General features: G+C 36.6%; 2 protein-coding genes across 2 annotated transcripts in view; one reads left to right on the forward strand and one right to left on the reverse strand.

Moving 5' to 3' along the window:
* The window catches only part of FBXW8 (F-box and WD repeat domain containing 8), a 57,120-nt gene extending 47,753 nt beyond the window's left edge, over positions 1-9,367 (forward strand). Inside the window, exons 9-11 of the mRNA XM_072415940.1 lie at positions 2,873-3,046; positions 4,137-4,253; positions 6,600-9,367. Of these exons, the coding sequence (XP_072272041.1) occupies positions 2,873-3,046; positions 4,137-4,253; positions 6,600-6,744 (436 nt within the window). The 3' untranslated portion in view covers positions 6,745-9,367. The remainder of the gene's footprint in view (positions 1-2,872; positions 3,047-4,136; positions 4,254-6,599) is intronic.
* A 3,031-nt stretch (positions 9,368-12,398) lies between these two features.
* The window catches only part of TESC (tescalcin), a 39,270-nt gene continuing 29,283 nt past the window's right edge, over positions 12,399-22,385 (reverse strand). Inside the window, exons 4-8 of the mRNA XM_072415941.1 lie at positions 20,833-20,972; positions 18,950-19,011; positions 17,787-17,894; positions 14,957-15,004; positions 12,399-13,042 (exon numbers count right to left, since the gene is read on the reverse strand). Coding sequence (XP_072272042.1) covers positions 12,965-13,042; positions 14,957-15,004; positions 17,787-17,894; positions 18,950-19,011; positions 20,833-20,972 — 436 coding nt within the window. The 3' untranslated portion in view covers positions 12,399-12,964. The remainder of the gene's footprint in view (positions 13,043-14,956; positions 15,005-17,786; positions 17,895-18,949; positions 19,012-20,832; positions 20,973-22,385) is intronic.

Below are 22,385 nucleotides of genomic sequence, written 5' to 3' on the forward strand. Positions count from 1 at the left end.
TGAATTTTAATCTGTACTGAGTGAGTATAAATAAATTGAGAAACTATGTTGTCATTAAAATATACTGTATTAAACTACAGGGTGTCATTTTGTAATATTTTTGGTTTGTGGTGTGCCGCAGGATTTTTTCAATGTAAAAAATGTGCTGTGGCTCAAAAAAAGCTGAAAAACACTGCGCTATAGAATGAGCATTTATTCAGAAAGAAAAAAATGCTGTGCAATCACATTCTACATGCCAAAATATAGTGTTATAAACTTCTCACATTAGACTTTGTTCACAACCTAAAACCCAAATATTTATTATTATTATTGTTATTATTAATATTACTAATATTATTATTAGTATTTATATAGCGCCAACATATTACGCAGCGCTTTACAGAGTCCACAGTCATTTCATTTCAAATGTCATTAACGTAGTCTAAGAAAAATTTTGTTCAGGGAAAGCCAAATAACCTAACTGCATGTTTTTGTTTTTTTTTTGGGTTATTTATTTTAGATTATCACTCCTTAAAAAGAACCTGTGCTTTGTTTATGGAGGATAAATTTGCAGGTTGACTTGATTGCCACCCTCCCCAGCAGTTATAGAAACACATGCTCCCCTAACCTTGTGGTACTGGATATTCCTCTTCATTATCGGCAAAGGGAATGTGCGCTGCTGTGAAGCAGAACAATTAGGAATTTAACCTAGTTGAGCCATAGTTTGCCATATTCCCTAGCAAATACGGGGGCACCTTGTTATATTAGTGAAGTACTGTGTGGGTGACATACGGCATTGTTTTCATATCATGCAGACAGCAGTTCTTCCCAACTTCCCTGTCCCAATAAGCAGCTTGCCACAGGCCAGCACTCATGTTAAAAGGTACAGAGGATACCCTGGCCCTGATATGAAGCATGTGACAGTTTGAAGAAGGGAAAAGATCGCTTGGGAGAGAACCTTGAGGACAGAGAATCTCAGGTGTCACCTTGAATCCTGGTGATCAGTGTCTGCTTCTGACTGAGTAATAGTAGTATAGATCATGATCTGAATGTCTTTCTGCTATGGGTAGTTCTGATCCTGCACAATCTGTTTGGTAAGATGAATGTGTTATCATTGCTAGTTAGTGGTGTGGCATGCTAAGGATTAACCCTGATAGTTGAGTGGGCACAGCCAGTTTATTTACCCTTGCAGCATTTGTGCCAGCCTGGTTAAGTGATCTCTGTGTTTTTACAACATTTCTCTGCAGCTTCACCAAGGTGTCTATAATGTGGTTTCATATGGTACTATTTGTATATCTATGGACATGTTTCTGTCAGTGTCAGTAAAGCTAATATTTCATATATGTCGACAATTTCCTGATGGGGTTCATATCAGTATGGTACTAAGTGTTTATGGACAGGTTTCTCACACTCTAATTTGGGTACTGACTGTATATCAGTAGATACATTTCAAATGCAAGCGCTGCCTAATGATTGCTTAGGTAATAGTTTCCTCTTACTTTGACATAACAAGTACAAGAACAAATTAAATTGTAACTCCACTGTTGAGCAAAAACACCCCCCCCCCAGATGATCAAAGGTTTTTAAATACAGCAGATTTTTACCTTTCTCTGTTCTGCAGAAATATCTGTTTTTTTTTTTACCATGTCCTTTGCAAAATAATGCTAAATGGTTAATTTTATTCAGCTGGTGCTCTACCTGTGCTCTAAAGAAGAAAGCTGCATTGTCTGCATCCCTTTAGAAGTAAACAACAAGAAAATAGATGGAGCTCAAGTTCAAAATGAAAATATTATTGCCACATCCTCAAAAAAATCACAATGAATGTAAACTGTTGCATTTGAGCAAAATCTAAACAAAATAGTACAAAGTTGTCAAACAAATCTTCTCTCTCTAAAACACTTAGGGGTTAATTTATAAAGTGATGAATCTGACAATCCTTGAAGAATTCCCTGGTGGAGAATCTTCCAGGTCCATGTGTTTCAAAAGCAGTAGTTGATTCTTAACCAGGAAATGTCAGGCAGGCCCACAATTTAAGATTTAGCACAAATGGTATTTAAGATTATGCCATTAGTTTACCCAGTTGTTGCCAATCTACAACTGTACTGGGGAGACTTTCAGTTGTGTCTGCAAGTGTGGAGACCTGTGACTCCATTGCAGATAACCAAGCACTAAACTTATCTATGTCCTGTCTAATGAGCCTACTAGATTCAATGGCCAGGCAGACAATTTTATCTAGTACAGTGAACTTTTGGACTGGTATAGGTGAAACAGCACTGCTCTTGTGCTAAGTAGACTCAATAGACAAGAAGAGCATAAGGTTAATAGAAAGGGCAAGATTATTATGATGGAGCAGAGGTGCTCTCACCGAGAAACATCTGGTCGAGCTCAAATCCTGGACATCCCCTGTGTTTTTAATTAGAGTTTGCAGGTTTTCTAGTACTGTATATGTGTCTATGTGTATAGATAGATAAATATATATGTATTTCTTTTAGTTGAAAATGATGGCTTTGTGCCCTTTTTTTAAAACCTTTTTATGTATCTCTTGGGGAGTTTCTCACTAAAACTGAAATTATTTTTTTCTGGGGATTTCTGACCTTCTTTAAATTAAAGGATGCCTTTAATTTGACTTTTATCTTATTGCAGACCTCTGAGAAAATTATTAAGCCAATCACATAAACAGCAAATTACATTTCTGTATGCTAGCAGAATGCCTTTAGGTTACCATATTTGACTTGATCTTTAAATGATTACAATGATTGCAAATAACATTTAAAATGTTTTTATGTTTATGATTATTCTGGTATTCTATTTCAAGAAAAACTTGAATTTATAGTAGACAGATTCTTATCACTTTAAAAAATACTAATGGATACCGTGATTTTTTTTTTTAAAGGGTACGTGTGTTTGACCTGCGAAGCCACAAATCCCTCTGTTCTTTCTATGCTCACCACTTGGGAGTCTCAGCTGTCTGTATGGATGACTGGAAGGTGGTCTCAGGAGGAGAGGAGGGTCTGACCTGTACATGGGACCAGAGGATGGGCACCAAACTCTGGGAGATGCATGCAAGGTACAGTTTATTTTGTAGTTTATCTGCACATCTTTTTATTTGCTGACTGACTATTTGCATCAACCAAGTAGTGACAGGGATTTGCTTCATTATGTTGGAGCAAAAGGAAGAGTGAGCAGCACTGTAGTGACATCCCCCAAATTTTTTTCCACACTGCAGATATCCAACTATTACATCGGGCAGCACGGTGGCTCAGAGAATAGTGCTCTGGCCTTTGCAGGACTAGGTTCCCAGGTTTGAATCTTGGCCAGGACACTGCATAGAGTTTGCAGGTTCTTTCTATGTTTCCTCTGGGCATCCCGGTTTCCTCCCACAACCCCCCCCCCCCCCCCCCCCAAAAAAAAAAAAAAACCCCCATGCAGTTAGGTTAATTGGCTTCCCCCCAACATTGACCTTAGACTGTAATAAAGACATATGACTATGGTAGGGACTTTAGATTGTAAGCCATTTTGAGGGACAGTTATTGACATGACTATGGACTTTGTACAGCGCTGCATAATATGTTGGCACTATATAAATACTGTGTATTAATATTAATTAGGTTGTAGATACGAGTGCCTAAATCTATCAAGAGAAAAAAAATTGCAGGGCTAAGGGCTATTGCTAAGGCGCACAATATTTGTAAATGCTCTGTATATCTGAGCAAATCTTCCGTTTTTGAATTCACTTCCCCGTTATTTTCAGGTCTGTCATTAATGCTCACTGTGCCATATCATGCTTTCAGGCATCAATAATCTCAGCTCAACACAGCACTTCTACCACCCTTAGTAATTGTGTTCTTTGATTCTGTCACTGATACACACGGTAAGGTTCCTTAATGTTCCTTTTGTGTGCATTCTATATTTTTACCACTAGATGGTGCCATATGCTTGCATAAAATGCAAGGTTTATATTCAGAGTCAGTAAAAATTACCCTTTTTTTGCAGGATTCATAATATTTAGTTAAGATTTATGTAAAAAAAAAACTGAGGATTTAGAATGCATTTTTATTTGGTAAAGATTTCCCACCCCTCAGCCCCCAACATTTTGATGTACATGGCTGCAACTTATGTTGGACTGTAATAAATGCACATGTATTATCCCTCTGCAGGCATCCTGTGCGTTACATTTGGTCCAATTCCCAAACTCTGATCACTGCAAACATTCCTGATGAGAAAAACCCCCGAGGCGCCAGCATTATGGATGATGATCTTACTGCTCATAGAAGGTAAGGCTCCAACGTGTAGAACGAAACGAAAGGTATTTTTTAGGTTTTTGTTTTCAAACTGCTTATGTGATTAACTTAAAAACCACTGGAATTTCACTAAATGCTTTATGTCTTCCCTCAGTCTCCCCAACAAAATTTTAAACGTTACAAATATTATACCTGTGCTAACAATTAGTCTAATCACATCCATACTAATCAAGGGTATATCATGTAGTGTGAAAGGTATAAAACAATGCCAGATGTACACATATAGAGCCCAAACGTTCTTATGAATTATTTAACACAAAAAAGTTTTTTTCTACCCAGATATACAAAACCCTTTATTACACTACGCATATTGGACATCTCCACTCATTGCAGACTTAGGAATACATTTATTTCCTTTCATTTTGGTACAAAGCTAAAGACATGAACTTGTATGCTAAGTTACTTACCTACAGGTTTGCGCACCTTCGATTTTTTTGTTTCTTCTTCTACAGATGCACAATACTATTTTAACTTCAAAGATTCAAAATTAGGTACAAAATGAAAAGCAATTTCTGAAAGGGGTCAATGGGCCAGATGCCAGTGATTAAATAAGGATATAAAGTAAAATGAATCTAAACCCAGAAAAAGAAATGTATTATGTTGCAGCTTATTGATTAGACTGTATTTGTTCTCTGTTTTCCTTATATTCACTCAGTAATCCTGCCTTTAACACATGTCCTGTCCTAGGGTGACAATATTTACACACTGTATTGAATCTGTGGAATACCAGTGTTGTCACCCTAGGACATATGTTTTAGGACTTTTGAAAACCTTCCACCCATCTCTAACATAGGTGGTAGGTTTTCTGTATTCCACAGAGGATGCTGGGAATGATTCTAAACTACTACAATGAGCAGGAGGTTTGTTTTAGTGACATTGGTCTGTTTAGCTATACAAAAGTGATTCCGAAGTTGTCACTCTCTCTGCTGGACTTTAAATGTATTTTTTTATATTATGGAGAATGCAACTGAGAGGGGAGAACTGCACGGTGGGTGCAAAATGCCAGAACTTCATGGACATCCCATTACTAGAACCCCCTAGAAGTTTTTTGGAAATAAAAAAAAATACAAAAAAATTCCTTAACACGCCAGATACTTTCTATGTATGAGACGAAAGACTGGGCCTTTAAGATAGTCCTAGACACTGTTATATTCTCACCTGATAAATCTGGTCATGGTCATTATGTCCTCAGATACCAAGAACAGTCCACTAGAAGTTGCTTTCGATGTCACAGAGATAAGTTGAAGTGTATGGATTCCTGCTCTCCCTGCTCTGTTGTATTCATCTCAGTCCAGTCATTCTGGTTAGTCTGTGATTGTCGGTTCATGCTTTCTCTCAAACTCTCATGTAATGTGTTGGACTAATTAATAAAATTTTGTCATGACAATTTTTGTCAGAGTCTTAAGAACATTTCTTTGTTTTAATGGACCCCGGAACATAGGTTGATGTTGTTTTTTGGCCTTCAACCTCTTGCCAGGTTGGCACAAATGCCCATCCCCATTTTACAACAGGGACTCTGGGCTGGTTAGTGATTAGACCTGGCTTTGCACCAGGAACTGTGTAGGGAGCACTGTACAGAGCTGGGTTGAGGTTGATAACCTAGGCCTAAAACCTGAAGTCACAAACTAATCTATGGATTAAAACACCACAGTAGTGTTTATATAGTTTTTACTATCCCTGGCTAATATCACAAGAGAAAATGGCAACCCTGAGGACAGATCTCTTCACAAAATGAACAGGTGCAGGCATGGATTCTAGATGATTTAAAATAGTTCAAACTTTATATTTTTCATCCTGGGTTTTCAGTACAAACCTTATTTTAGACCAAGTGTTGATAATGAGTAAAAGGGGTGGGTCATGGATGGTACAGTTAGGGGTAAATAGCTTGATGACGCTGTTTGTGTTCCAGCCATTAAATAAGACAGGTGCTTTATCTGACTTGCTACAGCTTCTAATACATAGTGCAACAGGCTGCGCTTTGAGATTAGAGTTTGAGTTTGAGTTTTTTTTAATACATAAGCCTGTATAACTGTGCAAGACTAAAGGTAATTCTGAAGCTCAACTTTAAGGTAAGTTCCACCTATTACTTACATTTTAAATGTATTGGAACAACCCTGTCTTAATTTTACTTTGCATGGACACTGCACATTGCTCTGGAAAACTAATAAATTTAAATGTAAATCTTTCCTTCTAGCGATACTACTGTTTAGACTTTGCATCAAATACTAAAAGGTTTACATGCTTCAATATGATTAATGCAAACTAAAGGCAGTGGTCTTAAATTGTCTTGTATAAATATATTTCTTTCTTTTGTTACAGACATCGGGGTACCATTAACGTTTATGACTTCTCTGTGGATCAGAGGTCTCTTGAGAGTATCCTTCCTATATGTCGCTCTTCCTACAATGAGGCAACGGGATACAACTACAACATTGGATTGGCTGTACCCTATGACCACGTGTGACATATGGACAGGCTTTAAGGAACATTGCTGCTGCTTGAAAATACAGCGTTTTCACATGCCGAAATATCTAAGATCTAAGTATGAATTGTGTCTGTACTAAAGAGAAAACTTTGTAGTTCTCCAGATTTTAGGAAGCCTGTTATTGAATTATATGAAGAATGTGCTTCATCTTCCACCACAGATACATTAACATGCCTGGCAAAAAACAATTCTGTTTTTCTCTTGTTGCTAGACACATGCGTTCTGTGTGGCAGCAGTGCTATAGTGATGGTAATGTTTGTGCTATAATAGAATGTCCTTAGGAATGATTTACTGTGTACCATATAACATTTGTGAGGAACCTGCCTACGCCTAAATATGATTTATTGTTAAATTGTGTAGTATGGAACATAACATTTATTGTAGGTAAAACTGCCTTATAAAGGTCAGGCGTCCCTGCTGCCAAATGTCATAAGACCATCAGGTAATTAGAATAATGTGCCATTTAATTACTTATTTTGTATTTAAATTGTTCATATATTAACACAAAAAAAAGAAATCTTTCATTGTGTGGAGGTTACAGCAGAAGAAATAGGAAGTTAGATGGCTCAGGATTAGTTTATGGAAGTCTGTCGTAGCAGATGTGCTCATCTGACATGCAAAACATTCAGAAGTATGCTGCATGTTTTTGGTCCATTTATCTGCTCGATCCCATTTAAATTAATTTATTGAGCTTTATACAAGGCATGACGACAAATGAAATCAATTGCAGTTAGTGCAGTCTCTAACCTTAAAAAAAGAAAACTGTCCTTAAATGTTGTAATATGTTAAGGCTATTTATAACGAATTTCACACAATATATAATTAGCTGCATCACAAAAACTAGACATGCTGGAGAAAAACACAGATTTGAAATCCTCATCAAAAATACTACAAAGCCCACATAAAATTATATCTGATGAATATGACATGTTAACCTGTGTAATTGTAAATGTTCTCATGTTTGTCTCATGGGGGACAGTACAGAAAACCAGCAAAACTGTTCAGAGTAAAGCTCATTGTTTCTCATGTTTCTTTTTATCTTATGAAAACAAATAGAATTTGGTATTATTTTGTAGGAAACTGTTTACTGTGGTCTTCTGCTCTTGAAAGTTTCTTGCAGCATAAATGTTCAGGCACAGTATAGTACTCACAGAGAATAATGTTTGGGGAAAGATTTCTCCATAAATCATGGCACAATGCCGGATTTCACCAGCAGTTAAAACATTTCTATTTAAAGCAGAAATCCTCTGTATTAACAATGTGTTCACACCTCCTCTTGCTCTCCGTTATTGATTTGTAAATACTGTCAATTTTACAAGTTGTTACTTAGTAATCTGCTGTGATTCAGGGAATGTTAGACGTTTCTGTTTCTTACTTCTATGGTGACACTTACAAAAATATAACTTTAAATATCAGTTACAATTGTGAAGCGTCCTGCACCACCAAAAACCACTTTGATGTTTTCAGAAAGCTTCCTCTTCTGCACTCAATGGTACTTCCTTCTGACTCTCTACATGACTGCAAGGCACAATAGTGACATGAAGGTTGGTAGGAGGAACCACCAAGTGCAATGGAAGAAATTTAACTCACGAAGTGATGCAATATCGGGGAAATTCATTCTGCAATTCCTTTTTATCAAGTTTGGCCAACCAGTGGAGGTATTTCTCTTGTTCCCAATAGGTAAACCTTTTCTCAAAAATTACATTTGTGTGACAGAGTTTTATACCAAATTATAAAATATTCAAGGAAACCTGCTAGACAGAGAAGCAAAGCTGGGAGCAGGCACAACAGAAATATAGTCTGTAAATGCTCACTGACAATCACTGTGTTGTATATGTATATTGTATAAATAGAATGAGTTAATATTGTAATTTTTTATAAACATGATATTCGACATTGATTTATGCTTTTAAAAATGTTTATTTTAATTTACTTTTATTTGTTTGCATTCATTGTTTTTGGAGATCCCTGGTATAGCAAGTTTTCACACCTTGCTCCTTTTACATCCGTGGGTAAAATGGGAAAGGTTTAGTTTTCTGTTGTTTTTTTTCTGCTGTCTCTGTGCCTGTTAGAGAGATTTTTGTGTTCTCAAATTACAGATTTCTCCTCACTTCTTGTCTTAGTGTCACAACATGAAGTGAGGAAAAATGTGTTGTCTGAGAACACAGAAGATAATCATAACCTGACAGATATTCTAACCCTTCATTTCTGTCTTGGTGCCCACACAGAAAGAAAACCTTAATAGTTGTAAAATTTCTGAATATACATTTTTATGCAGTTTTCACCCAAGATTGCACATTTTATTTTTAGTTGAATTCAAGTCACAAATATGTGAATGTTGGATGCAAATAATTTAAATGACCCACAAGTTAGCAAGTCTATCTGGACAAAGAAAATACATATTTGTAAAAAGAAAAGCTGTATTTATTGTACACATCGCTTTATAAAATACTGTAACTGCTTGGAATTTTGACAGAAGGAATTCAATGTCCTAACAATGTTTTATGTTTCCATAGGTTTTTTTTGGAGAATAATTTTTATAAAACCTGGAAAATGTTTAAGAGATGACTATATTTCATTAAAAAATACCTTGACACCAGAATTCCACTGATTTGTCTGCTTTCGGTTGGCTTGTTCACATCTAATAATTCACTACTCAGGGTACTTGTTGTGGAACTGCTGGTCACATATAGGCTGCCTCACTGCAGGCTGCATACACACGTAAGATATCATCCAAGACAAACGGTCATGTACAGTGGGTTGGTCGACATCATTCATCAAGGCATCCTGACGGATCAATGAATTTTTTCAGAAAATTGCTGTACATATATCAGCATGACAATTGGTCTCGGGCAACAGTTATCTGATGTGTGTATACAGCCTAAGATGGAGTTCAGCTTTAATTTGTTAGTCACATACTTTGTCAATTTAGATCTACTAGTCTATGTAACACAGATGCTGCTGTCCAAAACCTGGCCACATTCCTTCTCCACAGTACGTGCTGCCAGGACGTGAGTTGTAGGACAGATGGTCATGTGAACATAGAACAACTTAAAAATAAAAAACTAAAGGAAATCAGTTTCTGATTGTCAGTTTAAAAAGATTATGTATTGGAAATGTTCTAAATATCAAAAGTTTGCAAGTTTACAGTTTCTGTCCACTTTCCTTTTCAGATGATTAGATAGGCAAAATATTGTATATATGTGTATATATATATATATATATATATATATATGTATGCAGAATTGGAAGTGAATCTGCCCAGGTATACCAGGCCTCAGAGTTGTCATTTGTACAGCAATTAAAGGATAATCTCACCAAGACACAGCAGTTCCATATTCTATTCATAGATACCAATAAACTTGTTACATTGGTCCAGACAATAAAAGGTGAAATGGGACTATAGAACGTATTGTTTGAAGACCATAACAAGTAAATGTGCACCTTGCAGTGCACCCTTTGTATTTACTTTCATGCAGTCCTCTCCTTATGGTAGACTTGGTAGACTTATGGTACATATCGATACACCTACTTCCTGGAGAGTGTTGTTGGTTGGCTGTTGTGAAGGGGTTTCTCTTTACCATGGAAATGATTCTGCGATCATCCACCACTGTTGTCTTCCGTGGATATTCAGGTCTTTTGGCTTTGCTGAGTTCACCAGTGCTTTGTTTCTTTCTCATGATGTACCAAACTAGATTTTGCCACCCCTAATATTGTAGCAATTTCTCGGATAGGTTTTTCTGTTTTTGCTGCTTAAGGATGGCTTGTTTCACCTCCATGGAGAGCTCCTTTGACTGCATGTTGTCCATTCACAGCAAAATCTTACACATACAAGCACCCCCCCTCTCAAATTAACTCCAGGCCTTTTATCCGCTTAATTGATAATGACATAACAAAGGAATTGCCCACACCAGCCCATGAAATAGCCTTTGAGTCAATTGTCCAAATACTTTTGGGCTCCTGAAATGAAGTGATTGTGTAAAAAAAAAAAAAAAAAAAAAAGCTTTAGTTCCTCACATTTTTATGCAATCCACTAATATAAAGTTAAAGAGTTCTTTCTTTTAAAATTAATTATGGTAATGTACAGAACCAAAATTAGAAAAAAAGTTGTCTTATTTATTAACCTAACTGTATAAATACGCCTTTAGGAAATGCTGAAACATTTCTCTGGTTCAGCATACTAAAAGTAATAAATGCTTTTATTTCAGGATCCTTGTCACCGGCTGTCAGACTGCAGACAGATCATTGCTTTCTGGCTGGTGTTAACACATCATAAATTATAATAGGATTACATCACAAAAATGTTTGCTGTCTGTGTATGTTCATGTCCTTTTATTAAACCTCTATGATAGAACTTTCACTTATTATGTGCCTTATATGTCTTCCCAATGTTTGTGTATCTTAAAACTTGTTTAACCCATTTTCAGTAGAGCGGGGGGTGGCCAGAACAAATGTGTAACTGAGGAGTATTTTCACCATATCTTAACTGCCATGGCAGAGATATTTTACATTTGCCAGATCCTATTCTCTCCAGTGTCATATCTATCCAGGTTCTCAGAATATCAGTGAGAGATGCCATACAGTATCTGCCAGGTGCTGACAAGCACAAGAATCGGCAAACAAGAACAGATGATACCCAAACAAAGATGCATCGGTTGGGCATCAGTCCAAATACTGTGTGCTGAACCACAGAGATATTTTGGATTGGGAACTGTTTTTATTTTTTAGCTTGCTCATGATGTTGTTTAAGATTCCATGTATTAGTTATTTTTCCAAGAGAACTAGTCAGAAATAAACATTTGTAAGAAAGTTTATGCTATAATGGTGCAGCCTTGCTATTTGGAATACTTGTGTGTGCTGTTATTTATTTTATCTCCCTGGTAGGGGAAAATCGTCAGCTCTTCTAAGACCAATATGAAAGCTGATCTGTCTCCTGTCCGAACTTGTTAGAAATAGACTGCTGGATGAAGGTAAAACAATCAACATAGCCAAATTTTCTTTCATCTAACCCTGACAGTGTTGTTTTTGTATGTCTGTTACTAATCCTTGGTTCATATTAGAGACAGAATCCAGATGGCTAAAAACAAGGAAGGAGATGGCAGCCAGTGACTGAATAGGGACAGGTGAGTATACCCTTGGTTTAGCTCAGGCCAAGATCCTCATATGTTTGTTATTTAGTATAACCTATGTATAGAGTGATAAGTAAGTCAGAACTAATAGGTTAGTTGTATTTCAAGATGTCATATATAACCTAATTTAAATTTACCAACATCTGTTTTTAGAAGATTTACATTCTGAATGTCCCACAGGCAACATTTTAACGCTAATGTAGGCACAGGCTGATAATAACTGATGCCTGGTTAAACATTCTAAAATTATTATACTCAATTAAATTTCAGCAATGTCCCCTTTTCCACCACTAGGTGCTGCCAGTCCTCCAGGTTAAATGATGGCCAGCATTACTCTATCAAGGACACAACAGACAGTACTGCACTGAGAAGTGTTGATACATTAATAGGTTGGTGTATGTATGTTATCCAGTATGCTGGATTTAGGGCCACCACTGTCCCCTTCCCTCATACAACCCCTGGAGATTAATGGGGAGGGCATATGACATCATTAGACCAGCCAGGTGAATTTTCATTGTTTTTTTTTTTATTATTTTGAAGTGCAGAACAGACCTAAGGGAAGAATAAAGTTGATATAAATGCAACTATTTGCATAGTATATAGTATAGTATATACATATCTCCCTGTTTTGCTTTTGCTGGCTTGTGTGTTCACATAGCACTTCATCTAATTCTATTATAGATAATATTTGTATAATATATTAATAAACAAAATCTAACAAAGAAATCGACAAACCATTTGATTATCATAGCAAAATCACTAGAACAAGAATCCCTGAGCTAATATAGCTTCATTAACATATTCCATAGAACTGTATGAAATGTAATTGCATAGTAAAATGACAGTCCCATTCATTGAAGAACTGCTAGTCTCTATTTCATTGTCTCCAGTACATTTCCAGGCTTCCAGGCCTCTTTTATTTGATAAAGGCCTGATTCTGATTATTTCAGTTGGTGGAATATATTTTTATTCCTTATGGAGAGATTAATTTGCCCTTGGGTCACTATCTGTATAAAATCGCTTCATATAATATGTTAATCTCTTGCAGTGTCTTGAGTTCTGCACACGATTCAGTGGCAGGAGGGTATTGTGTCCATATTCAGGAATCTGACGTGCATTTTCATTTCAATATCAATGCTCTGCCAAATCTAAAAAAAAGAGACATTTTCAATTACTATTTAACTTTACCTAGACTATATAATTTTCATACATTTACAAGCAAGTGAATGATTCATAGCACTGACTGATCCCCACCCTCCTCCAATTCAGTACAAATAAGGCCTTTGACATAATAAATATTTATTTAAATAATAAAAAAAAAAGATTCTGTGTTCCCAAAAAAATCCCAGCATAATCAACAATGGAAGCCTCTGTATTCTCAGTACAGGTTTCCTTAGGCTGTACACACATCAGATTGCCATGCTTAACCCAGAAAATATTTTAAGATGGGTGGGAAGAAATTGTAGGTGGGTGGCTGACCCTGATGTGATCCAACTCATCAGTAACCACCCAAAACAGCCGGGTGATTACTGAAAAGTGTTGGGTGGTACGCCAAACTAAAAGAAACTGAGGAGAACACTGAGATCATTTTCACCCAACATGAATGGTCTTCTTTTTTTATTACATACCATATTTTAGAACCAGTGATTTTATTACTTAGTCTCTGCATGTCTCAGTGCAGGAATATCATGGCTGTTCTAGGCAGCTTTCTGCAAGTGGTGGGTTAGCTGTTGGAAGGGATTATGTAAATATCAAAGAGCAGCAAGGAAATGGGGTGGGCTTTATCTAACTTGCTGCAGCTTCTAGTGCATGCCATGAGAAGCTCCTGTATGCAGTAAACATTTTCAGTACACAAGAGAAGCCTGTACAACTGTGCAAGAGGGAATAACTTCAAAGAAATTGTTACATAACCAGATTCCAATCAAACTATGTTTAGCAGTATTTACTATATATTTCCCTTGATTTATGTTACTGCACAGATTTCCGAGTAGGTTTCTACTTGTAATATAAATTAATATACACAGTACCCTTGTAGTCGGTAATTAATACATATATATATATATATATATATATATATATATATTAACACACATTATGTTACAAATGGTACTGCACAGATTTCCGATTAGGTTTCTACTTGTAATATGAATTAATATACACAGTACCCTTGTAGTCGGTAATTAATACACACACATATATATATATATATATATATTAACACACAAGTGTGAGCAGCCCAGCCCTTGATACATACACCCACATTGCTTGTGATAGGAGCAGTAACTATCTTTATCTGATAATAAAGTCACCAAATGATAAAATTCCATTGCTGCTTTTTATCTGTTACACAAATATCTACCTACTAAAGCAATATTGTAACCTTTAAATACAGCAAGGTATTTGTTATATGTTTTACCATATGTTTATAGACACTGTAACCTATACTTGGGCATTGTGGGAAAACTAATTTCATAAAACTTTGTCAATAATTAAAGTAAGTTTAAGAGATTGTAAGGCTGTTCAGACCAGCAATGGCTGGTAGCTTTCCAATAGATGAAACATTTTCTATTGGATTACTGCACAGATCTGAAAGAAATACAAAGTACACCAAAATCCAAAGAAAGCACAAGGCTTGTTTTTAGACAATATTTGTTTATTTTGGGGTCCTGGGTCATAAAGAATTTAAATGGTGCAAAAAGTCAATTGAGCTTTGAAAGTCTGTACTAAAGGACCCTCTCAAGCGAATATATATTTATTTCCTTGAAAGTGGAACGCGATCCAACCAGCACATGTGTTCCTGGTAGGGAGACCTCCCTGACCTCTGCCCCAGTACACGGAAACTAAAAAATGACAGGGGAAATCTTTTCTTTACTACACTAAAACAAAATGATTGTGTTCTTGCTGAAGAAAGTCTTTTCTCTTTTTCCCTTGGTTGGAACAAGAAACCTGAGCAGTTACAATAAAAGTTTAAGAGAAGTCCTAATTCTTCCTGACTTTTTGTAACTTTTCATTCCCACAAGACAAATATTTACACTCCGAAGTGAAAGGTGTACAATTTTTACCTTTAGAAAGTCATCAAATGTTATCCCTTCATATATCTGATCAGGTGCCTGTCAATGCAAAAATAAATTAAGATGAGATCAATAATGGCTGCTGGTATTTTATAAGTATGGGATTATTATATTGGCTATATTATATATTTGGCACACATAGAGAGATAGCTGTACAAGAGGTTTGGTGATCTTTTAGGTTCAGGATATACACAACATCCTAGTTTCTAGCAGCGTTTTCAGCATACTGGCCAATTGTTCACAGTCTTTTCTCAATGTGTACACTTTGCAAAAGGTCCTTATCTGTGCCGGTGTATTAAAAAGCTTTTTCTACTCTCAAAATAGCATTTCTTACACTTTTATGTAAATAATGGTAATGCAATGTTTTTTTAACAGCTTTGGCATCATGGTAAAGTGAATGCGCTGATCAGAAACCTGCATGGCTTTGGGTGGCTGAGGATATGTATAACGTGAGACTTGATCATCTTAGGTACACAAGAGCTAATATAGGAAGAACTGATGAACTATCATATGTGTCTGCTTGATGATATTTTCACTTATCTGTTCCAATATGTGGCCTTATAAATACAAACACAAATGCTGCATTAGTTGCCTAAACATTGCTCCTCTATGAGATTGACACTAAGGAAAGTTTGTTGATGGAAAATTAAGACATACAGACTTGAAATTTAACAAACATTTACTCTAACCTATCTTGTTTCTTAGGTGTCGTAAAAAGTTTGCCATAAAAAAACCCCCCTGAAATATACGAGTTAAACAGAAGGACTGTTCCCAACACTTTGGATGGTGTAGAAGCAGAGGGCTGACACACTGAGCTCCATCTGCCTATCTATTCATTGGTATAATTGGCGATAGCTGTCATTGCTAATTTGTGTGAAATACGGAGTTGGGAAGTGGGATATGATAGAAACTGTACACATCCTTTCCAGAATATGCTCAAATTCCCCTTGGTAAGAGCACATTTTCTAAAATGCAGCAGCCTTCTCTGTGTGATGATTATCTATGTGGCTACAGCTATTTTGTGCTTTCATGACTGCTTTTCATTCTTCCTAAAGGCTTCAAAGTATTTGTCTACACAATCTATTTTTTATAGATTTTTAGAACAATGGATTTTTGCAACTATGGTTTGTCAGCTGAGAGCAGATATGTCACTGCAAGTGCACCACATTGTCCATATAATGTTACAACAAGTATAAAGTATAAAGTGCATCACAATGACCACAACTAAGCAGTGTGTTACAAAGACCGTATAACTTCAAAGCAAACAGACACTGTGCCCACCAGCTGTACAGTTAGGTCCATAAATCTTTGGACATAGACAACTTTTTTCTAATTTTGGTTCTGTACATTACCACAAATAATTTTAAATGAAACAACTTTCAGATTTAATTCAGTGGGTTGAACAAAAAGATTGGATAAAAATGTGAGGAACTAAAGCCTTTTTTTTTTTACACAATCACTTCATTTCAGGGGCTCAAAAGTAATTGGACAAATTAAAAAGCTGAAAATAAAATGTTTATTTCTAATACTTGGTTGAAAACCCTTTGCTGGCAATGACAGCCTGTAGTCTTGAACTCATGGACATCACCAGATGCTGGGTTTCCTCCTTTTTAATGCTCTGCCAGGCCTTTACTGCAGCGGCTTTCAGTTGCTGTTTGTGGGCCTTTCTGCCTGAAGTTTAGTCTTCAACAAGTGAAATGCATGCTCGACTGGGTTCAGATCAGGGGACTGACTTGGCCATTCAAGAATATTCCACTTCGTTGCTTTAATAAACTCCTGGGTTGCTTTGGCTGTATGTTTTGGGTCATTGTCCATCTGTATTATGAAACGCCTCCCAATCAATGTGACTGCATTTAGCTGGATTTGAGCAGACAGTATGTCTTTGAACATCTCGGAATTAATTTGGCTGCTGCTGTCCTGTGTCACATCATGGATAAACACTAGTGTCCCAGTGCCACTGGCAGCCATGCACGCCCAAGCCATCACACTGCCTCCGCCATGTTTTACAGATGATGTGGTATGCTTTGGATCATGAGCTGTTCCACGCCTTCTCCATACTTGTTTCTTGCCATTATTCTGGTAAAGGTGGATCTTGGTTTCATCTGTCCAAAGAATGTTCTTCCAGAACTGTGCTGGCTTTTTTTTTGTGTTGTTGTCGTCGTCTCTTTATGGTAGACTTGGATATCGATACGCCTACTTCTTGGAGAGTGTTGTTCACTTGGTTGGCTGTTGTGAAGGGGTTTCTCTTCACCATGGAAATGATTCTGTGATCACCACTGTTGTCTTCCATGGACGTCCAGGTCTTTTGGCCTTGCTGAGTTCACCAGTGCTTTGTTTCTTTCTCATGATGTACCAAACTGTAGGTTTTGCCACTCCTAACATTGTAGCAATTTCTCAGATGGGTTTTTTCTGTTTTTGCAGTTTACGGATGGCTTGTTTCACCTCCATGTAGAGCTCTTTTGCATGTTCTCTGTTCACAGCAAAATCTTCCACATACAAGCATCCCCCCACCCTTTAGTTCCTCACATTTTTATGCAATCTTTTTGTTCAACCCACTGAATTAAAGCAGAAAGTCTGCATCTGAGTTGTTTCATTTAAAATTAATTGTGGTAATGTCTCTGTCTCTTGTCTCCATCCAAATATTGATGGACCTAACTGTATACTAAATGACGATCCCTGCTACCTGTTAATAAACTATATGCCATGACCAGTATCATCCAAGCTGTCAGTGTTATCAGTACACTTGGAATCATGTTAAAACTCAGGAATATAAAGTATGAAATGCACAGAAAAAGATTACTGCCGTCTATTGGTATTTTACCATTTGTCCTACACATAGACTGGCTGCTTCCATCATTGCTCCATCTGCAATAGACCTCGCTGTCTCCTTCTCAATATGAGGATTTCCTGAAAGTAACTCTTCTACTACCTGTATAGAAAGAATAGTAACCTTAATAAATACCAAGCACAGAAAAAGAACTTAGGTTTCATTTTAATGAGCCAGCTGGTAAAATCTCCAAATGTAATCCATTTGGAAAGCTAAACTTACTAATCAGATGCAAAGCTAAATCAGACCCCCAAAATTATTTGTAATCTGCACTTGCCCTACTTTAGAGTATATTATAGATCAAAAACTATTTTTTGGGGGCTAGAATGGGAAATTTGCAGAATACTGCTGGATTTTTTTTTTTTTTAATTTTTTTTTTTTTGCTATTCAGGGCTCTATTTTAATAATTAGAATTATTTTTCTTTCTGTCTACAATTCTGGCCTTACCATACAGTGCTAAAAGCTCTTGGAGAATTCACTTCACTTCCTGTCTGGTAAAACATTGTCAGGATGATAGCATAGGTGACTGACACACCACTGCATCTTCATGGCTGATGCATGGGTATTTTAGAAAAATCACAGAACAGAGCATTTTCTCCCCAGTGCTGTTTAGGGATGGTTGGTCCAATTTTTTGTCAACCATTCCTAAACTCGGCTCGGTCCTCCAAAACTACATACGCAACTACTAATGCTTGTTACATCTTTACTGCAATGATTTGACAGTTATTCATACAAGTAATATGACTCTTCAAAAACTTTTGGCACCAACTTTTTTTTACATTATAGTAATTAGATTAAATTTTTTACAAGCTCAAGTCAAGACTTGTACAGATACGTTTCATGACACCACAGTGTTTGGATAAAGGTGACTGCTGCCAATGTGAGTATAATTGGTTGAGTTTGTAGTGAAATCACAAGTCCTAGTTGATAAGAGATGCTGCTAGTACAGAACCATAAAACTATAATGACCAATAAATAATAAGTGTGGTTTACTTCTATCTAAAAGGAAAACGGTGGGCCCCTGTGCAGAACTCTTTGTGGGGGTCCCATAAGGCTAAGGAAGGTACAAGGCCCGGATGCTAAAGGGAAATTACATTCTCTGCTGTTACACTTGGGTTATATTATTTAGATTCACAAATAAAAAAATGCATACATACATTTCTGTATTCATCCAAGGTGATCATGCTGTCATTCTCAGTATCATACATGTTGAAAAGAACTAAAAGAGGAAAAGTAATAATTGTTTTAAAACATGTTTATGTTTTCACATTTTACTCCAATGTCATAATAAAATACAAATTTATCATTTATGGTATGTATGTACCTGTAGTTTCAAAGGTTTATCAACACTGAGATATTCCATATCCTGAACCTACAGACGCAGGTCAATGCAGATCCCATTGTTTATGGATGTAATGCCCTGACATGCCCTACAGATATCCCAACAATGCGCATGAACATTTTTTGGAATTTATTTTGAACAGCATAGTAACAAACGTTACTAAAAGCCTTTTAATATGTACCTGTCACAGGAGGAGCCTTTCAGACTATTGCCAAAGGCAAGGAGAAAAATATTCTTGAACTAGAAAAAATACCAAATTGTCTTGTGTTTTTCATCTTCTGGACTTTTCTATGACTCTTCTTTAGGTATTAACATTATACTGTTGTCCTTGTATGGTACTGTCACTTCCTGTAGCTACCTTCTCCCGGATTTCATACATAATTAATATTTGCCACTTTTGTGTTTAAAACCCTCTTTCTTGCATTGGCTACAAAAGTCTCCTGTCCAGTGTTCCACAAACTATACTCTTACCGCTACGTTTTATCATAACTATGGCTGGAAAAATTCTAGATCAAAGGCAATTTGTTCAGGGTACTGTTTAGGCAAATTAAAGCAGAATTTTGTGCATGCTGTGGAGCTTTTGACGTAATGTGCAAGCATGCACAGGATATTTGTAAATTAAGAAACATAGCTGGTACCTTGATCCTCTCCAGTGATCCTCGCTTTTTTATTGCCCCCTTAGTGCTTCTTTACTGCTTTGAAGTCTTGGAACGGTTTATGATAGAAAAGACTTATGTGGTCTTTTATGTAATGTCAGCACTTTTATCTTACTAAAGTTCTGCTTTAATATTTCTAGATTCTGCCTTTAAAATAGCAAATCTGTAGAATTTGAGTTCAGTTTTCATTTATACAGTGGGGAGACTAAATGTCTAAAAGTCTAAATGTCCGCCCCTACCTGCAGGGTGAAGCAGAACTCAAATTGCAATATATATTGTATGCAGCCAGCTTCTAAAAGATGGCCAGCCATCGCAATTTAAAAGCTGTCAGTATACAGTATGAATCTAGGTTTTATGCGTACTGCTTTACCCTGCAGGAAAAAGAGAATATTAAACAGAGATGGATGATTACCCTTATTATTGCATAGCAAGCTCCTAAAAAAATGGAAAAGTTTGAAAATCAGGAATGAACCAGGTGCCTTACAATACTTGCACCCTTATTCTATACCTATAAGGACTTGGTTCCAGTTTGGAAACATAACTTTACTTAATTGTTGTGCACATGTCAGACGATTGTTGTCCGCGCTCTTCTTGGGCGAAAGTCTGGTCGGTGGAAACTATCCAAAAAGATACTCAGGAATCATCGAGAACTATGGTCTTGAATAACATGCAATAAAAGCTTCTAACTACCTGTAGTGGGGGAAAGAAGTTTTAAACACATCAATGATTTTCTCAGTAAATCTTTCTAATGGGGCTATTGACATGAATTTACACTGGATGTTAGTAGCAACCCAAGTAATCCACACAAGAAATCAAAACAAATACATTCATAAATGAAGTTATGTGTAATATCGGAGAAATGCATTTGTGTTCAGCAAACATTTGGATTATGGCTTGGCTGAATACAAACCCAACTGATCTGCTGTCCACGTGCACTGTGCACATATTTGGAGTTACTATGCGTAGCTCTGCTTTGAATTTCAATCAATTAGAATGGATGCCAATAGACATGCTGATGATTATCACTGAATGTAATACCTACATTGTAATTTGTCTTTTCGGCAGGAATTAATGGCCTCTTCATCGGCATTCTCAGACAGCGGTCGGAAGTAGGACATAATAATAAGAAATTTTTCAAAGTCAATCTCCCTTTCAAATCCTCCAGTTCCCGTTCGTAGATTCCTGAATAAACACATTTTTGAAGAATACATAAAATAGCTGTGTATAATATGTTGTCAGGACATATTCTATGTAATACTGTCAGTTATATACACAATAAAGATCACAGATACTGAACCACCACGGATGACCAGTAAAGAATGTGAACTTCTGATGCTTCTATTGATGGTGAATCAATGATAGGAAAGAAATCATTGAAGCCTTTTCTCGTACCGCCCATTGTAAGGTTGTATCCCTTAAAAAGGAAGTCTGATCGCCAGATTCATGAGACTTGACAGGAAGGCTCACTACTAATCAATACTTTTTGGGCATCAAATTTGGAAGTCCACAGCTCTGAGCAGATACATTTCAATCCTAAGGCCATTTAAAAAAATGGAAAGAAGCAGATAAAGCTATTTTTTTGCCTTTGCAAACATTCATGATCCCGCAGGTCCCTGAACAGGCAATGTCCCTTCTGCAATAATGCTTCTTACCTGCCTGATAGCCCTCGAGAACTGTCAAAAAGGCTTCCCTTGCATCTGCCAAAATTTGTCACCTCGGCACGGCCAATTACGATGGCCAATGATTGTAAGAAGAAAGATGGAAGCAGCCCAGAACAATAGGGACAGGAGAGTAAAGCGGGTTTAGTTCCCCTTCATGTGTTGTAGCTTTTGGCTGTTTCACAGCTGCACACAATTTTAAAATTTGACATCAATTTATTCAAATCATTTTCATCATCTTTTTATCCTACAGGTTCTCTCCTCTGTGGGGAAATATTTATTGGCCGGGGAATATTTTTTTTTCAATCTATATTCCATGATATAAGATTTTGTTATAAAGTTTTGCACATTGATAACTTTGCTTTTGTATATCACAATGTAGCGTGAGTGCAACATTTTACAAGCATTATCAAGAATAAATAAACATGCCTGTTAAATGAATAGAGATAAAGGTACACGTGCTTTATGAAACGTATGAATAAGGTACTGCAAAACAGAAAAAGGTGTAAAATGTATGCAAAGGATCTGATTTATTAAAAGAAGATGAACTGTCATGGGAAAACCTGGGTGATCCACCAAACCTAAAATGGATTTCTTAAAATCATTTGCAATTTTTGGCAAATCTTTAGTCCTAAACCAAATCCATTCCTGGATTACCCAGGCTCTCCCATGATAGTCTATATTCTCTAGTCTTGGAGAACTTTCATAAAGTAGGCCCAAAATGTCTATAAAACACATGGAATGCATTGAATTTTATGGCGCTGAATAAAAAATGTATCAACACTGTATTTTTCAGTGCATGAGATGGTAAAGAACCCTAAATGTGGGAACAAGAAACTCAGGGAGCAAATAACTTGACATTACCTACTTACAGCACACAATATATAGATTAACATTTCTTGGCATGTTGCCTGTGCTGAGTTGTGGAAATCTATAC

This window comes from Pyxicephalus adspersus, chromosome 6, assembly GCF_032062135.1.
Source record: "Pyxicephalus adspersus chromosome 6, UCB_Pads_2.0, whole genome shotgun sequence".
In the NCBI taxonomy this organism is placed as follows: domain Eukaryota; kingdom Metazoa; phylum Chordata; class Amphibia; order Anura; family Pyxicephalidae; genus Pyxicephalus; species Pyxicephalus adspersus.